Source organism: Engraulis encrasicolus, chromosome 13, assembly GCF_034702125.1.
Source record: "Engraulis encrasicolus isolate BLACKSEA-1 chromosome 13, IST_EnEncr_1.0, whole genome shotgun sequence".
NCBI classification, from domain to species: domain Eukaryota; kingdom Metazoa; phylum Chordata; class Actinopteri; order Clupeiformes; family Engraulidae; genus Engraulis; species Engraulis encrasicolus.
This window is the reverse complement of record NC_085869.1, coordinates 14083801-14101906: the sequence shown is the minus strand read 5'-3', so window position 1 is coordinate 14101906 and position 18106 is coordinate 14083801. Positions and strand designations below refer to the sequence as shown.

Below are 18106 nucleotides of genomic sequence, written 5' to 3'. Positions count from 1 at the left end.
CGCGCCAGAAGGGGTTGGGCAGGTGGGCGTGCGCCAGCTGACCCGAGTTGGAGTTGGGGCCGAAGACGTAGCCCGGGGCGCCGTCAGGGGCGTCGACCTGCTCCACGTCGGACGGGGGCGGGTTGCCGATCAGCTGGAGCAGAGACAGGCCGTTTTCTTCTGTGGGAAGGGGAGAGAGGACGGGTCAGAGAGTCAGTCGGTCAATCGATCCCACCCGATTTGGGACTGTACTACACGCACAGTAAATGTATGCAGTGTCATTTCAATCTGAGGCTGCTGACAGCCTTGTGCTGGGCCCCAGGACAAAGTCATCTGAAATCTGATTCATCTGAATCAATACATTCAATGTAATGAGGACCCGATTCTGGGTAGCTGCATCTCCCTGGGCACAGGACAGCTGACCCCGGTAACACTTTATTTTAACAGGGCTTTAATTACAGTGTACTTACTCATTAGGTACAATGGAATAACTGGTCTAATAACATGCAAGTACAATGGTATTACATGTAATTACATTCAGGGCTCTAAATTAACAACAGCCAACTAGCCAAATACTGGTGAATTTTCAGTTTTTTCTGGTAGAAAAGACCAACTTACTGTTTACCTATTAGTGAGTATATTTTTGGTTAGAAAAATTAACATCTACCAACCATTTTGGCTGGTGAATAAAAAAGTTAATTTAGAGCCCTGATTACATTGTACATTGTACTAACTTTGGCAAAGTATCATAAGACCACCTCATAGTATATCATGGTCATTATTGTCATCATGATATGTAGATACATAAAATATATGATGTTATTACATATACTATAGTTGTCCTTACATGTTATTAGACCAGTTATTCCACTGTACCTTATGAGTAAGAACACTGTAATTAAAGCCCTGTTAAAGTAAAGCTACCGCTGCCTGTTACCGCTGAGCCCTTTGTTCCCCACTGCCGGTTTATACAGTAGAGTTGGGTTTTAACACTTTTCTGGTTTCAGGGAAGGTGGGGACAAAGGGGTAACTTGTCCCAGGCCCAGGGAAAGAGGGGGCCCAGAATCGGATCCTCATTACATCCTTTGTATTGGGTTTGGGGCCCTTTCATATGTCTTTGTCCCGGGCCCAGTCAAAGCTGGCAGCGGCCCTGCTGGTTGATCCTACTCTTCAGGTGTTGAAGCAACACTGCAAAATTCACTGTGCTGCTGTGTGGATCCCGGGTTCAGAAAGTAAAAATCCATGCCATGTTTAAATTCACAAGCAGAGGTGACTTCACTGAGTAACTGTCTTCAGTGCTGTTTGTGACCAGCTCATTCATTGCTGGTTGAATGAAAATTGTGGCAAGGGTTTTTATCTTCATGGACCCAGGATTGACACCCTTGTTGTTACAGTAATAGGTAGTACAGTTACAGTTGTTACTGTGTGTATTAAAAACAAGGAAAATACAAAGAAAGCAAAAGGGACAAAGTTGGGTTTGGAGACATGGTATTGGACAGAGTATAGGACATGTTAGAAGCTCTGAATTAGTTGAATACACTCTTGACACTCTGTGACACAAGTGAGTTTCACACGGGTGACAGTAGACATGGCTGCTTTAGTAGTATTGTCTGTTGTGTTGGGCAATTGCGTCTGGGTTTGGAGAGACATCTGAGGAAAAAAAATGCTTGAGGCGAACAGAACACAATAAGGCTTGGAAGAACGCCCGGCTGTACTGTACAATATAAACGGTTGCATTTTTTTTTAGAAGCAGAGAAATCCAACACCAGACTGTAGCTTCAAACAAAAATGAAAAAAAAAATATGGATGAAAATATGCATGTGGACACTGTACAAACAAAACAAACGAAAAACCTGGCATCAATAAAAATACAAAAGATGGAGTTGACTGCCATTCCTCTTGAAGCACAAAGCCCCTTTTCGTATTATTCTCCCATTCACACACATCTCAATATAGGTCACGCTGGCAAAACGGAGTGGGAAACTTGTTCTAGATGCCTTTGAACATAGCAAAGGGCTGTACTACAATCCAGCATCAACAATGATGTCCTAAAAAGGTTGAAAAACGTTCTCGAGACTTCAGCAGAACTAATCTATCAATCAGATACCGCATTAAGCGAAGAACCAAGCGCTTTCAGTCGATTCCTGCCAAGATAAATTCCGCTCCCGTTTGAAAAGGCATTGCTTTTGGCGTCGTCTGGAGTGCAAGTCGGTTACAGGAGGACTGTGAAGTAAACACTTGATTTCATCTCTTTCTGAAAGGATGAAGTGTGTCATCTCTTTAAGCATGGTACCAACACATCTCCTACAGTACTGTGCAGTATATCCAGGACTCTCTCTGCTGCTGACATGATAGCAAATAGGACTGCTGGAAATTCCCTGGTGGCCTTCTAATGTATTTATCTGATGGTTTATTTATTTGCCTTTTTTTAATTACCCCAAATGGCTGCTACATTTCACAGCTCGTGATAGAATTGGTAAACGACTTTAACATCCTCTGTCAGGATAGAAAAGCTCAGACACAGAGCTGATCTCTCTCTCACACACAGGGAGAGAGAGAGAGAGAGAGAGAGAGAGAGAGAGAGAGAGAGAGAGAGAGAGAGAGAGAGAGAGAGAGAGAGAGAGAGAAGGCAAGAGAGAGACAGGGAAAGACAGGGAAAGACAGAGACAGAGACACTGACCGAGAGAGAGCGAGAGAGAGAGAGAGAGAGAGAGAGAGAGAGAGAGAGAGAGAGAGAGAGAGAGAGAGAGAGAGAGAGAGAGAGAGAGAGGCAGAGGCAGAGGCAGAGACACACAGAGAGAGAGAGAGAGAGAGACAGAGACAGAGACAGAGACAGAGACACAGACAGAGGGAGCTGCATCAGCAGAGATCAGGCCTGAGTCACTGACACCACCACCAGCACCACCAGCATCAGAGGCAGATGCCTCCTCTGCCCTGTCAGGATGAGGGGTCAGATGGACACTCTCTCTCCTCTCCTTCACACTCCCTCCCCGTGCCATCACTCACCACAGGACCCAGGCAGATTAAGAAGGCATCCAGAGACCCACGCCAGATACACACTTACACACTGACGTGGAAAAGATAGACGCTGAGACACTGACGTGGAAAATGTGCCAGTACCTCCCACAAATGGCCCCATCTCTCTCTTTCTTCTAACTCACTCTATCTCTCCCTCTCATCTCTCTCTCTCTCTCTCTCTCTCTCTCTCTCTCTCTCTCTCTCTCTCTCCTAACACACTCTCTCTCTCTCTCTCTCTCTCTCTCTCTCTCTCTCTCTCTCTCTCTCTCTCTCTCTCTCTCTCTCTCTCTCTCTCTCTCTCCTAACGCGCTCTCTCTCTCTCTCTCTCTCTCTCTCTTCTCACTCTCTCTCTCACACTCTCTCTCTCTCTCTCTCTCTCTCTCTCTCTCTCTCTCTCTCTCTCTCTCTCTCTGTCTCATTCTCCTGCTCTTCTTCTTGTCTCCACTGCTGTCGCGTCATCGCCATGGAAGGAGGGCAGCAGCGGCTGCAGACCAGAATATCTCCGCTCCCACAGCTATCACCCATGGCGACAGTGATGGAAGGCAGGCTCATAATTAAAAGAGGGTTCCGAAATAACAGGGGAGGACAATGGCCTGAGTGTCCAAGGCACTGACAGAAGCCTTCTAGGACCACTGTGCAATGGAGCCATTAACAGCACTGGGAGCACAGAGATAGTTGTTTTTCCATGCATTTATAGAAACTGCATATTGTGCAATGTGGGATATATTATAAATAACTATTTCCCAGTTTGGTCAGTGAGTAAATGAATGAATGAATGAATGAATGAATGAATGAAAGAATGAATGAACTAGAAGCACTCAGAGAGCGCTGACCTCCGCCAAGGAAGCTGCTTGATAGAACATTTGACTATGTTACACCCTGTCTTTCTGTCTTCTTTCTGTGGAGTTGGACTTGTGGAGTTACCCTGTCCTGCAATTCAATTTGCGGTCACTAGGGCGTCTAGCGTGTAGGCCAGCAATGGTGAAGAATCTTTAAAAAGGTCCTGGTTTCGGTTCGTGATCCGGATCATCACCAGAATTTAATGACTTGTTCCTTGTGTCATTGCCAACATCTCCACAGAGTTTCCTCCAAATCCGTTCATAACTTTTTAAGTTATCCTGCTGACAGACAGACAAACAAACAAACAGACAGACAAACAAACAGACAAACCAAAGCGACCGAAAACATAACCTCCTTGATGGAGGTAATGAATGAATGAATGAATGAACGAATGAATGAGTGAAAGAGTCTGGAATGATATGATGCTGTTTTCAAAACAAACAAAAGCCAGCTTGTTCCTATCAACTCTGAACTTTGCGAATGCCATCAAACGGCAGCTTGTGTTTGAAACCGATAGTCCTCAAAATACGTACCAGGTGGCATGAGGCTTTATTTAATAAACAGGGGTTCAAAGGCCCTTGATAGCCCTATGAGCGCTACATCATTACCAAGTGCAGATGGTGTCCCTTTGTTACAAGTCAAAACACAAGAGCACTCTCTGCCACACAAGTGTGGCCCAATGCTACCCCCCCCACCCCCTCAGTGGCCTACCACCAACAGCTAACAAACGTTTCGTTTCGAGGACCCAGCCCCCACCCACAACACACACACACACACACACACACACGCACAAACATGAACACACACACTTTTCACTGCTACACAAACACACACAGTCCGTGGGCCACTTTGTGAACAGGATGAGGTTTCCAAGTGTTAACAAAACCAGCCTGAAACAAGGGGGATAAAGTTAGCCAAAGAAGGAAATGGCACAGTTTCATTTTATGGAAACACTGACTCGGAACACCTGAGGACTTCCCTCCATAGTCATCTCTCCTTACTTGGCCTTGGATGGACATTTGTGTTTGTGTGTGTCTCTAAACGTAAAAAACAGGCAATGGAGGGATATCAGCGCCTCGTGCTGTGCCATATAGTATGTCGGCAGCCTCTGAACACTCTTTTCCACTTTGCCGGCATGCGTGCGCGAGACCTGGAAATGTCACTCGAGAGGAATTTAGCCGTCCTTGACTTGAAGATGCTTCTGACAGCGTGCAGTAAATTACGAGTGCGAAATCCAGATGTTTATCAGAAGAGTGTAAAAAAAACCTACAAACTGTCTCTCAGGGCATAGTCACAGATTGACACCCCCCACTTGTAGAATCTGATAGCTCGCACCCACACACACGCACATACCCATACACAAACACACACACACACACACACACACACACACACACACACACACACACACACACACACACACACACACACACACTCACACACACACATACACACGCACGCACGCACGCACGCACATACCCACACACAAACACACGCACGCACGCACGCACGCACACACGCACACACATACCCACACACATACACACACACACACGCACACGCACGCACGCACGCACATACCCACACACAAACACACGCACGCACGCACGCACGCACACACGCACACACGCACACACATACCCACACACATACCCACACACAAACACACGCACGCACGCACGCACGCACGCACACACGCACGCACGCACGCACACACACACACACACACACTCTCTGGCCTTGCCCAAAAATCATCCAATGCATCTTTCAATTTTTACACAGATAGTCCAACATTGTTGTCATTTTTTTACAATTAACTGAGACAGCAATGCTGACACTTAACTATGCTACAGTCAGGGCTGAATTAGATATCAAATATAGTCACAATTCTGCAGTTCTTTACTTTTAGACAAATGGGGGGCCTCCTGGCATGTGGGGGCCCCTGGCTTCAGCCATATCGAGCATCAGCTATATCCAGCCCTGGCTACAGTATACGATAACACTTTATTTTAGGGATACATCTATTAGCACTAATACATACACTGTGTCTGTAGAAGTAACTAAGGCATGTACAAAGCAAAATCAGACATTTGGTAGGCATGTATTCGCAAATGTCTTGTTCATGCACAATAAGGGATTTCTTACCAATTTAACCTTAGTAAGGACCTAGTAGGCCTTAGCGTTTGCTTAGTACATGCCTTACAAGTTACTTATGCAGGCATTAACATTGTATGTATTAGTGCTAATAGATGTATCCCTAAAATAAGTGTTACCCAGTGTACTATGTACTGTATATTACATGCAGTGCATTACAGGGATTGTAGACAGCAGAGGATGATGCATTCATGGACCAATTAAAAGAGAGTACGGGAATGATGGGTATTGCATCTCAATACGGCCAGGATACAGTATAGCATTCATCGCTTCCTCTGTCCTGCCGCGTCTGCCGCCGTGCGTCTGCCCGTATCACGTCTGCTTCCGTGCGTTTCCTTTTTTTCCATCCCCGTCCTGTGATGTGGTGATCTAAGGCTTGCTCACTTCCACAGGGCTTCCTATTGCCAGCCCTTGTTTCCCTCCCTCCCTGTCCCCACTCCGCTCCTCATGTCCCTGCCCCTGGTATCATCCCAAAACTACCACCCCTCCCGCCTACATTACATGCATGTGTTCCATCCCCGCATTCCGGCACAAGCCCTCATTTACAACACAGCCTAATTACTATGCTGTCCAGATGTGAACACTCTCTCTTCCTCCCTCTCTCCCTCTCTCCCTCCCTCCCTCCATCCCCGTCTCTCTCTCTCTCTCTCTCTCTCTCTTTCTCTCTCTCTCCCTCTCTCTCTCTCTCTCTGTGTATCTCTCTCGTTCTGTCTCCTCTTCCCTCTTCCTTCCCACTACTTTCACCCAAACCACCAATCTTCATCAGGGAAGGAAGGTAGTCATCCACAAGAGTGCCCATGGCACATATCCTGAGTCAGACAACAACACTGTGAGAGTCTGACGCATACAGCAACAGTGTCTTTAGGACAACACCATAGCTGGCCACACAGGATTTACATTTAGAGAGACGGAGAGAGATGAAAAAACTGTCCGAGGAGAGAGCGAAGATTTTTGTTTATGAAATCCTTTTTAAATAGGTCACGGTGGCCATTGTTTACAATTAGCGCAAACGGTCCCTCTTTACACAGAAACAGATAAGTAGGATCCCCTGGAAGCACGGACAGCTCTGTGAGGTACTACAACTGCACCAGAATTTATGAAAGAAAAAAAAACAGAAAGAGAAAAGGAAAGGGAAGAAGTCCTGTCCCCATACACATCTAACCGCAGAGATACACCAGCGGCGATCTGAGCGAGTCGAGCGACGGAAGTAATTGACTTTGTATTGAGTCGAGAGACAAAAGCGATTCTGGAGACTAGAGCGATTTGCGCGACGAGCGCGACAATTTGAAGTTGAAATCTTTTCAACTTTCTATGACGCGGTTCGGCGACAAGCCGCGACAGCCAATGACTGTATAGAGGTCAGTGACCACAGCCAATGGGAATGCTTGAATGCTTTGCCTTCTGCCTGTACGGACATACTTTAGTCTCCTCAATCTCTCGTATCGCTTGCTGCTACACTCTGTCGCTTGAATCGCGTCGCCGCTGGTGTATCTCTGCGGTAACAGATCACACATGTGACACACTGTACTGTGACCACTCTGAACTCCGAAGCCAAGGGGACTCAACAACTCCCAATAGAGTGCCATAAAGCTATCAGCGTCCTGCAGTGAGCAAGATATACACAGAGAGAGAGAGGAGAGGAGAGCATGCAAACTGACTAATCCATTCAATCAATAGGAATGTCTGAAAGGTTAAACATTAGCTCTGAAAACACCAGTGCTTACTGAAGTGTGAGGCCATAAGCTTCCACTCTTGTTTCCTCATGGCAGAAGCCTGAAGGACTCAAGCTATGCTCAAACTACACCACTATCGATTCTCGGCTGAAAATCCCCCTTACGACCATCTGTGGAACGTTACCCCCCAGGACCATCGCAAGCGATTCTCGGGCAAGATTTCTTCATCGTGTGCGACGTTCTAAGATAGAATTTTGGCATCTCAAACAGTTGGCGATCGCAAATTGTAGAAATCAAACACTGTTTGATATTTGCGACTGGAAATCGCTTTAAGAAGAGATGCAGAGGGACAGAGGGAAAATGTATGCACTGAATTGGGGTGTGGAGGGGCGGACGTGTGGCAGAGTTTATGGCTCCAGTTTGTTCCATCTCAGTTCATTTCTCTTCCCGCAGCAAACGAAGAGAGCCCTTAGTTGGCTCCCTGTTTCTCATCACTGGGCGCAGAACAGGGAGAGAGACTAAACATGTACATGTGTGTGTTTGGGTGAGGGTGCCTGTGTGTACTGTATGGATTTGTGTGTGTGTGTGTGTGTGTGTGTGTGTGTGTGTGTGTGTGTGTGTGTGTGTGTGTGTGTGTGTGTGTGTGTGTGTGTGTGTGTGCGCGTGTGTGTGCGTGCGTGTGTGTATTGAGAGAGAGAGATAGAGAGAGAGAGAGAGAGAGAGAGAGAGAGAGAGAGAGAGAGAGAGAGAGAGGGAGAGAGTACAGGCTTAACAAACCTGTGAGTATGTGACAAGTACATGTATGTATGCATCCATCACCGCCCACCCCTCATCACACACACACACACACACACACACATCCACAAATCTCACTTAGGCCCATCCGTCCCACCGCAAATACCGCTCCCAGCTCCCTCCTGAGAAGATAAGTGGGAGAGTGAAGCCGAGTGACAGTTGAAGATTTCAAGCTGAATATCCCCAGACCACCCCAACCCAACCCAACACAACCACACCCCTACCCATACCCCCTACCTCCTCCCCCTACCTCCTCCCCCTACCTCCTTCCCCAACTCCTCTCCAGGCTGTGCTAGCTGCTCTGTGCTCCTGGGCAACTCCATGAGAAAATGCCAAACATCTGGAGGTTCTAAATTACCGTGGAGAACTACAGAGAGAGGGGGATAGGGGGAGAGAGAGAGAGAGAGAGAGAGAGAGAGAGAGAGAGAGAGAGAGAGAGAGAGAGAGAGAGAGAGAGAGAGAGAGAGAGAGAGAGAGAGAGAGAGAAAGAGACAGAGACAGAGACAGAGACAGAGAGAGACAGAGACAGAGAGAGAGAGAGAGAGAGAGAGAGAGAGAGAGAGACAGAAAGACAGAGACAGAGAGAGAGAGAGAGAGAGAGCAAGAGAGAGTGTCCCTGGGCTATGCTTAGCCACCAATCAAAACACCTGGCCTGAGGGGGTTCCTGTGACAGCACCCACAATTCCTTTCTCACAGCTCACCCTGGAGACGTCCCCACCAGGCTGACTGCTAAAGGACCTGTCCCTTAGCTGCAGGGGGCCTAGGGGTGGAGGTGTGTGTGTGTGTGTGTGTGCGTGTGTGTGTGTGCGTGTGTGCGTGTTTGTGCGTGTGTGTGCATGTATGTTTGTGTGTGTGCGTGCCTGCCTGCCTGTGCGTGCATGCTTCCGTGCATGCTTGTGTGTGTGTATGTGTTCGTGTTAACTATGTGGCTACCTATAGAAAGTATGAACATTCTTGCCGGCCGGCCGGCTGGCTGGCTGTCTGTATGGATGTGCGGTACTTGCCCACACAAACCACCTAACATAAACAGGCAGAAGTGGATTACGGTGAGGCGATGACTGCTGTGTTTGAATGACTCAGAGGCCATGGAGCACTGACCGGCCTGCCCTGTTGTTACATTTTTTATGAGTAAATTTAATTTGGGTCGCGATCCGAACAGAGTGTCAGTGTAGTATGCTGGAGGCTAGAGTTCGAGGCTAGACAAGTGTTATGGGTTATTCTTTGTGGTATGCAATGGGTGTTCGTTTTTGACTTTTTTTTTTTTCAACCGCTACCCTTGTTTTTGTTTGGGATTATACTACATTGATCACAGTTACAACCAGTGAAGGTAATCACAAATAATGTCATATCACATCACAGGATATATTTCTCCATACCCAACCACATACATAATCTTCTTTTAACACTGCCTTTTTGAGATTACTACATTGATCACAGTTACAACCAATGAAGGTAATCACAACAAGTAATGTCATATCACACCACAGGATATATTTTTCCATATCCAACCACTTTGAAGAGAGGGAGCAGCACATGTTGTTGCAGTTGTGTTTTGCCTAAGGCAGCAACAATCCTTTTCAAATCCCCTAAGTACTCAGTACTCACATGTTTACAGCAACGCAGCCTTGCTCAGAGTGTAGGAAGGGTATCAACTTTTATTTATTTTTAATGCGTTATATTTTAAGTCATGCTAAGAATTTCTTGGTAATCTCCACATTTGTAAGTAGGGAGGGATACAGATAAGGGATTCATCAACAACACCTACACACTGAATTCCCAGTTGGATGTGAGTGGAGGCGTTGGGTTGGACAGTGTTGCCAGATGTGTCTGATCAAATCCCGCCCAAAAGGTTCTCAAAAACCGCCAAAATGCGCTAAATTCCACCCAATTTCAACAAATTGCTTTGATTTTTTTATGGGCACAAAACTTCAGAAAAAAAAATGCAGAATGGACATTTTTTCCTGTTTTTACCCTCAGACGGCCATCCCAAGTAGCCCAATTGGGCAGGTAACCGCCCAATCTGGCAACACTGGCGTTGGATGTGAAAGGAAGCGCTTCACATGCACAACTCGAGAGTTTCACCCAATTTTCACATTCTAATCCCTGGCTGAACTTTTTAATACATACAGCAGGATCAAGGCAAGCATAATAATCTGACCCAAGTTGTATCAGTTTTCTTAGTCAAATTGGGTATAATCTTTGAATAAAGCTACAATACGGCTAAAAAGATCTGAGATACCGTATTTGTGATTAAAGAGGTCCGCTCTGAGTGCAACGCTTCAGTGACAGACACGGCGGACTTCCAAGTCCAGATCCAGATGTCTGATTGGGCACTAAGGCCCTTTAATAAGAAAAGAACAAAAAAGACAAGAAAAAAAGACCACACAGCTACATTCACAAGGAAAACACCACCACTGGCACTGGCCTCTTCAAACGAATGACAAAAAAAATAAAACAGGCTCCGTTTAAGAGGCAAGCGAGGGCTATGAAGATCCTATCTGCGAATTATTGCATGTGGACACTGCGCAGCATCTCTAGCCTCTATCTCTCCCCTTAAGCGGTTCTGCAGTATTTGCTATTCTGTTGGCCCCTATACGGATTCCCTTTGGGCGCTTGGCCAGCAACAAGGAAAGATGAATGAAGCCTCCATGCCATCTCAAGGAGGCCTGGCCAAGTGACACCCACAAATACTTCAAAATGCCATGGCCACCAAATGCTGAATAACAGACCATGCCACAGTCACATGCAGGGAAGTTGACAAGGGGATACAAAGGGGTCACTTGTCCCGGGCCCAGGGAGAGAGGGGGCCCAAAATTGGATCCTCATTACATTGTATCGATTGGGTTCGGGGCGGGCCCTTTCAGATGTCTTTGTCCCGGGCCCAGCCAAAGCTGTCAGCGGCCCTAGCCACATGTAGACAGACAGGCAAGCAGGCAAGCACATAGTACATCTTCTGTTGATAATTCAACAATTAGAGCGTCACATCTAGCACTCTTGGTGTTGATTCTACTCCTTAGGTGTTGAATTATTATGTGTTTGTGTGTACTCTACTTTACTTTTTTTTAAAACTAATCCTTTTTTGCAACTGCACATGTTGTTCTGTATATCTCCTGTGCAATTTGTATCTGCTAGTGATGTTGGCTATGATTATGCCCCCGTTTGTAAGTCGCTTTGGCGTCTGCCATATGCAATGTAACGTAATGAGTAACATTTACTGTGGCATCAGGCAGGCCTCGGACTGGGAGTGGGTAGTTTTGGTGTAAATACACAGATTTTAAGGCTCAACAGACACAAAAGGGGTCTTTTCTCCTCCAACAAATGACACATTTCCAAGGGAGCAGCAGTGCAACTTTTTCATATATTAAAAGTCCAGTCATCTTTTGCTGTGCATGTTGTCAAACTGTAGACTTTCTACTATGACCCTGGGCACAAAAGGGCCTAACATCCTGTCTGAAGCCTGACTACCATAAGGGGCATGCTTGTTGTAAATAAGAACATGCCAAGGACCACTGTGCCCCCCGCCCCCCGAACTACTCCACCCCCCCTCTCCAGAGTCAACCACAGGGCCAGAAGCACTATCAAGGCCTGATCTTCCCACGGGTAGCTACTCTTTTTTTTTCATCCGCTTGCACTTCTTTCTTTCACTTCTTCTTCCTCCTCTCTTTTCCCCCCTCTTCCTCTCTCCTGCCAAACCCCTTGCACATCCAGGCACAAACGCAACCACAAACACATGCACATACACAGAAACACATGCACGCACACAGAAATGCACGCAAACTCAATCCACCACACAGTCACAAAAACAAACGCAGACACACACACACACACGCACACGCACACACACACACACACACACACACACACACACACACACACACACACACACACACACCATGACACAAAAAACCCTGCATGGTCCCAGACATCAGAGCCCTGGCAGTGTCTGTATTGCATGACCCCCTTTTGTGCTGCATGCACGGCTGTGGTTGGACTCACATCCGTCTCCTATGGAGCGAAGAAGCCTCAGCCCCACCTTCAGAAATGCACGGGCCTGCTGCCGATGACAGATCCCTCTATGGAGCCACATCACATTCACTGCAGCTTGACAAGGAAGCCCTGAGGGCCAAAGCACTATAGCTCTAAAAGTACAGCTCCCTTTCTCTCTCCCTTTCTCTCTCTCTCTCTCTCTCTCTCTTTCTCTCTCTCATTGTCTCAGTGTGTCGTTCTCTCTTCACTGTGTCTTTATCTCCCTGTTTTCACCTCTACCTATCCCTCTGTATTTGTCTCTTCCTCTCTTGCTTCCTCTCCTTCAATCTCTATGCTCTCTCTCTCTCTCTCTCTCTCTCTCTCTCATTCTCTCAGTGTGTCTTTCTCTTTTCACGGGGTGTCTTTATCTCCCTGTTTTCCCCTCTACCTACTGTATCCCTCTATATTTATTTCTTTCTCTTTCTCTCTTGCTTCCTCTACCTAAATATCTGCTCGCTCTCTCTCTCTCTCTCTCTCTCTCTCTCTCTCTCTCTCTCTCTCTCTCTCTCTCTCTCTCTCTCTCTCTCTCTCTCTCTCTCTCTCTCTCTCTCTCTCTCTCTCTCGACCTGATGAACTGAGCAGGGTGAGGCATGGTAATAGGTGAAAAGAAAGAAGAGAAAGGAGTAGGGAGAGGTAGGGTGGGAGACGTGGTGTTCCAATGGGCTATTAAGTTCACAGAAGAAAAGTTAATTAACAATGAAGCCAATTGATTTTGGTCCCCTGGTTCTTGTAAAATATTACCACAGCTTCTTAAACATCAGCCAATCCAACAGAAAAGAAGAAGAAAAACGTCCAATAATGTTCCCTAGTGTAGTTAACAACATTATTAGCAACCATTTACTAAGAAAAAGAATCTTACAGGAAAACATACAGTGATTCTCCAAGGACTGTCCCACAAAAATACCTATGGATTGGAATTCGCACAAGAAGAATAGTCTGAGGAGGATATACATATGTGGACTTGGGGCGGAGAAACCAGATACAATTCTTTTGTGCTCTCACAACATGCAAACAGAGAGAATTTATCCTGGGCCTGGGGCTTGGACGTCAACCATTAATCCATATCACCACTGTAGTGTTGCCGCGAGCTGATGTGGGAGAAGTGCTTCCAGATGGCCATATTACCTACGGCATGTCTTTTTGACGTCTTACAAAAGCAAACCGAATGAACTGTTAACAAAAACAAATAAAAGATGACAAGAGTTTGCGTCAACTAGCATTTTTCAGGTCTATGAACCTTTCTTTAGACGTCTATTTTATTTGTCTATGTTATCCTGGTCCAGCTCTCATGTCCGACGCTGGGGCGTGCAGGCAGGGGCCTAGCAGCACATTTTGGGCCCTATGTACAATCAGCTCCAATGGACCCCCCCAAACATACATGTTCATAAATTAGACTGTTTGTGGGCCCCCTACATACATGGGGCCCTGGTTACATTTTACCCCCCTGAATGACACCCCTGCGTGCAGGCTTTAACCTGTTTCTGTTGCTGAATGCACACACATAAAGAGAAAAGGGCAAAAGATGCAGCCTCAACCCACCGCGTCTTCCCACTGACCTGGAGGTCAGGAGCATTTGCCTTTTAATGACTTTAAAAACCTGCAATAAAACACTGGCCTTCAGCCCAAAGAAGCAAAAACTCCCATGCAGACAAAGCGGATTTGCCTGCAGGGCGAACCAACGCCTTTTATACATTCAGCTGCTCTCTGTAATACACTGGAATGACATCATGTCTAGTGAAGACACCAAGGGCAACAAAACGACTTAAAACAGTCTGAAGTTATAACACCTACTAAAAACACAATGTTGCGAAAAAAGGAGGGCCATATCATACCAGGTGCTGGAGTGTGAGAATAAAGTGTTTAACATCAGCAATGCAGCGTGACCTTCTCTTGCAACGCTGGAATAAATCAGCATGATTGAGAAACAAGTCTGCCTCGGATTACATGCAACATGCCAGAAACAATTACCACACTTGCATCATTACAATTCTCAGACAGCAAAACAGCATGCTCTTTTTTGGTGGGGGGTCGATCTGGCATTTTTCAAAAACGTGAAAATACCAAACCAAAATGATTTCCATGATTGCAGCCTCAGCTCAGTTTGCGCAGGTTTTTTTTTTTTTGGGGCACTTCACTTTTCTGGTATGAAACATGTAGGGTTTCAAAGTAGGGTTTAAACATTTCCTTTTCAGCGATGCAAACACAAGTCTCTGTTTACATGTGCTTCACGTGTAAGTAGGGGAGAGGGCAGCCATTTCACCGTGAGCCTGCTCTCTATTCCAGTGAAAAAAGACAAGAGGTGAACCTTATCTGACAATTTATCTAAGATCAAGTTACACAAGTCACAACTTCACGTCCCTACGCTGTCTCAGCCGATGTTTGCCTGCACTTGGTAACCTGCGGAACACTCTGGAAAGGTTGTGAAGTGCGAGCGAGCCATCAAGAGAATGTGACTACTGTGTGGAAACAGCTTTTTTTATGGCAAAACATATGACCCGTGATCAAAGAATGACCTTTCGTCAAACCGGCCTATCTAATCGCATCGCATTTTAGACCGTCACAGAACAGTCCCCTTCTGAGTGCTCCTCAGACTCCTGTGCATGCTTGCTCGTACAAACAGAAGTTGAAAGCTTGAATTCCTAGCCTTTGCCTTGCTTATCTGAAAACATGCGAATTTTTGTGTGTACGTGTGTGCAAGGAGAGCTGCGTGAAACCCTCTTATCGTGGAAGGAAATACTTTTAACAGGTTCTAGGCGTTAAAGGCAACAAAAAAAATTTGATTTCACTGATGTGGAATTTTGACGTGGCTTATGGAGGCAGTGAGTTGTGTGCAGCACTTTGTGAGAGAGCAACACGTTGTCAGTCACATGCACGAGAAGCGAGAAGGCATTTACATTTACACTGACATGCGAGCGAGCAACAGCAAGAGGTTAGTTATTCCAGCAGGCAGCTTTAAGGTTCTTTGCAGTGCCATGCGCTGGGTTGGGTTTTTTTTCTCTCTGTACATTTCCTGAAGGCCATTCCAAGCAGGTGCAGTGAAATGTGGTGCTCAGGCAGGGAAATAGTTACCAGCTACATTCCCAAATACCCCCGCCGCCCTGCCGCCCCCACCTGCCCACTCTACTACCCCCGCCACCCCCGCTCCACCACCCTCCACCTCTGAAAACCCCAACACACACTCTGTGGGTTATGCAGTTGTCAAGGACCACAAAACACTTGGGCCAAACAAAACAAAACAAAGGGAAACAGGTGGATGGCATATGCACACAGACACACACACACACACACACACAGGCGCAACACACGACGAGAACACTTGCACAGGACACACAACAGGTGGAGCTGGTTACAAGAATGCATCTCTGGCCACAAGCAAACAAACAACCAAGAGATGCATTCTAACCTGCTGTTACCTTTCTGGTTACTAACTGACAAGCACCGATACCCTTCATCCTCATCATCACCACCATCACCACCTTCCTCATCCTCGGGCAGGAGGTGGCACTCCACGGGGAGCCGGCCCTCGGGGAGGAGGCTCCAACAGCTGTCCACCAGCACCTCGCAGAAGCTGCGGCAGGGGAGCCGAGGAGGAGGAGGAGGAGGTGAAGACGGACGAGAAGGAGGAGAGGAAGGAGAACGCATGGGCCTGGACCCAGACCTTGACCCTGCTAGTGGGTCTGCTGGTCCTGCGTGTCTTCCCGCGCGGCCACCTCCTCCCCCTCCTACTCCTACTCCTCCTCCTCCACCTCCTCCTCCTGCTTGGCCATCGCACCCGGGCACCAGCAGCAGGCAGAAGAACCACTCCACAGCATGGTGGCAGCGTGACTGCAGCAGCCACGCCCACTCGGACAGCACTGCCTCCACCTCCTCCACGCTGGTGTGGTTCAGGAAGTTGGGCACGGAGAACCACCGCTGACCTCCTCCACCACCGCCACCGGCACCAGAACTGGAACCGGCATCGGCACCGGCAGTAGTGTTGGTAGAACCCTTGCGCCTGCGGCCGCCGCAGAATGCCAAATCAGGGCCCAGCGGCAGGCAACGTGGTGGTGGTGGAGGAGTCGCCTGGCCACTGGGAAGCGGGTCGGAGAGAAGAAGACGAGGAGGGAGAGAGGCGAGAGTGGTCTTCTCCTCGCTCCTCGTGGTTAGTAAGTCAACCGGGACAGAGTATCCCTGCCTGGAATACTGCGTCTGGTTATCGTCTCTAGCATGCCAAGACGGAGTGGTGCTACTCAGCACAGGACTAATACCACTGCTGCTGCTATTGCCACTAAGGTCACCTGCAGCAGACACATTCAAGCTTTCTGTTGCGGTCCCATTTTCAACCACGTGCGGAAAATCAGTTGCAACACTTTCAGAGTTCTCAGCTACCTGTGTGTATAATTGCTCTGTAACATTTTGCGGTTTGCCTGAAGAGTTGAAGTCTAACATTAGGGCAGGTTCAACACTAGGCATAGGAACATCTGCTGCAGTTACATGTGTAAAATCTGTGCCTGTCACTGCATCACCCTGCTGACCTTCCCTCTTGGAAACCCCTGAGGCAGAGTCATAACCAGACTCGGACCCTAACGTTTGAACTGCTGCTGCAGACCCAGAGCCAGTCCCTGAACCAGACTCTAACCCAGACCCAGACCCAAACCCGTCAGTGGACTCTGCTCTCTTCTCCCTGCCCCTTACTACTAACCCCTCTGGTCCATTTTCTACCCCTCCGAAGGACTTTGGGACATCACTACTACCTGTCTCTCTATCCTCTCCCCCAAAATCATGTTCCGCATGGTGCCCCGCACTGACACCACCACCACCAGCAATAACAGCGCCTGTACCTTTTCTCCTCTGCTGCGTCTTCGGCCTAGGCACGGACGTGGCCGGCGTCGTCGGTTTGGCATCTTTGTCGTCCCACCACAACCAGCCCTCCGAGAGTCCCACCGCACACACCAGTACCACAAGCCAGGGGAGGCCCAGCCACCGGCGTGGCGACATCCCACCGCGTTTAGACATCCCTTCTGGTTCTCGTTCTCGTTCTCGCACACTCAGCAGTCATTCAGCACTTCAGCAGCTTTGGCTCCAGAGCTCCCAGAGGATTACTGTGACATGCCCCAGCCTCTAAATCCACAGGACAGGACAGGAGTCTCCCTCTCTCTTGTTCTCTCTCTCTCTTGCTCTCTCTCTCTCTCTCTCTCTCTCCCTTTCTCTGTGTTTCTGTGTTTCCCTGCCTTGCACTCACTCTCTCTCTCATTCACTCACTCACACACCCAAGCACTCTCTCCGGCACTCTTGCCCCCAAGAAGTGTGCAAGGCACCACAGTCTGCTCCCGAAAGCAGCCCAGGGAGGAGAGAGAGAAGGAGGGAGGGCAGGCGGGCGGGAGGGGACGAAGAAGAAAATAGGACAAAAAAGTTAGTTGAGAGTGGGATTGAGAAAGGGCTGTGGTGGGGGGTGAGGGAGGGCTTGACTCCTCATTGGCCCATCCTCAAGACCTTTCCTCCCTCGGCTCCACCTACTCTTTTGTCAAGGCACTGAAAGAGTGTCTCTCTGCTTGATAGATAATTCAACAAAAAAAAGTAAAGACAAAGAAGAAGAGAAGGGGAGAAATAAAAAAGAGAAAGAGAATGCCTCGTAAGGTGGC

The 18106-nt window shown here is 47.6% G+C and overlaps 1 protein-coding gene across 3 annotated transcripts in view; it reads right to left on the bottom strand.

The window, feature by feature from the left end:
- Positions 1 to 17847, bottom strand: part of col18a1a (collagen type XVIII alpha 1 chain a) — an 86769-nt gene extending 68922 nt beyond the window's left edge. For all 3 annotated transcript variants that reach the window (XM_063213224.1, XM_063213226.1, XM_063213225.1), the window contains exons 1-2: positions 17306 to 17847; positions 1 to 159 (exon numbers count right to left, since the gene is read on the bottom strand). The exon at positions 1 to 159 is cut by the window's left edge and continues 383 nt beyond it. In XM_063213224.1, coding sequence (XP_063069294.1) covers positions 1 to 159; positions 17306 to 17480 — 334 coding nt within the window. In that variant the 5' untranslated portion in view covers positions 17481 to 17847. The remainder of the gene's footprint in view (positions 160 to 17305) is intronic.
- Positions 17848 to 18106: the final 259 nt, after the last annotated feature.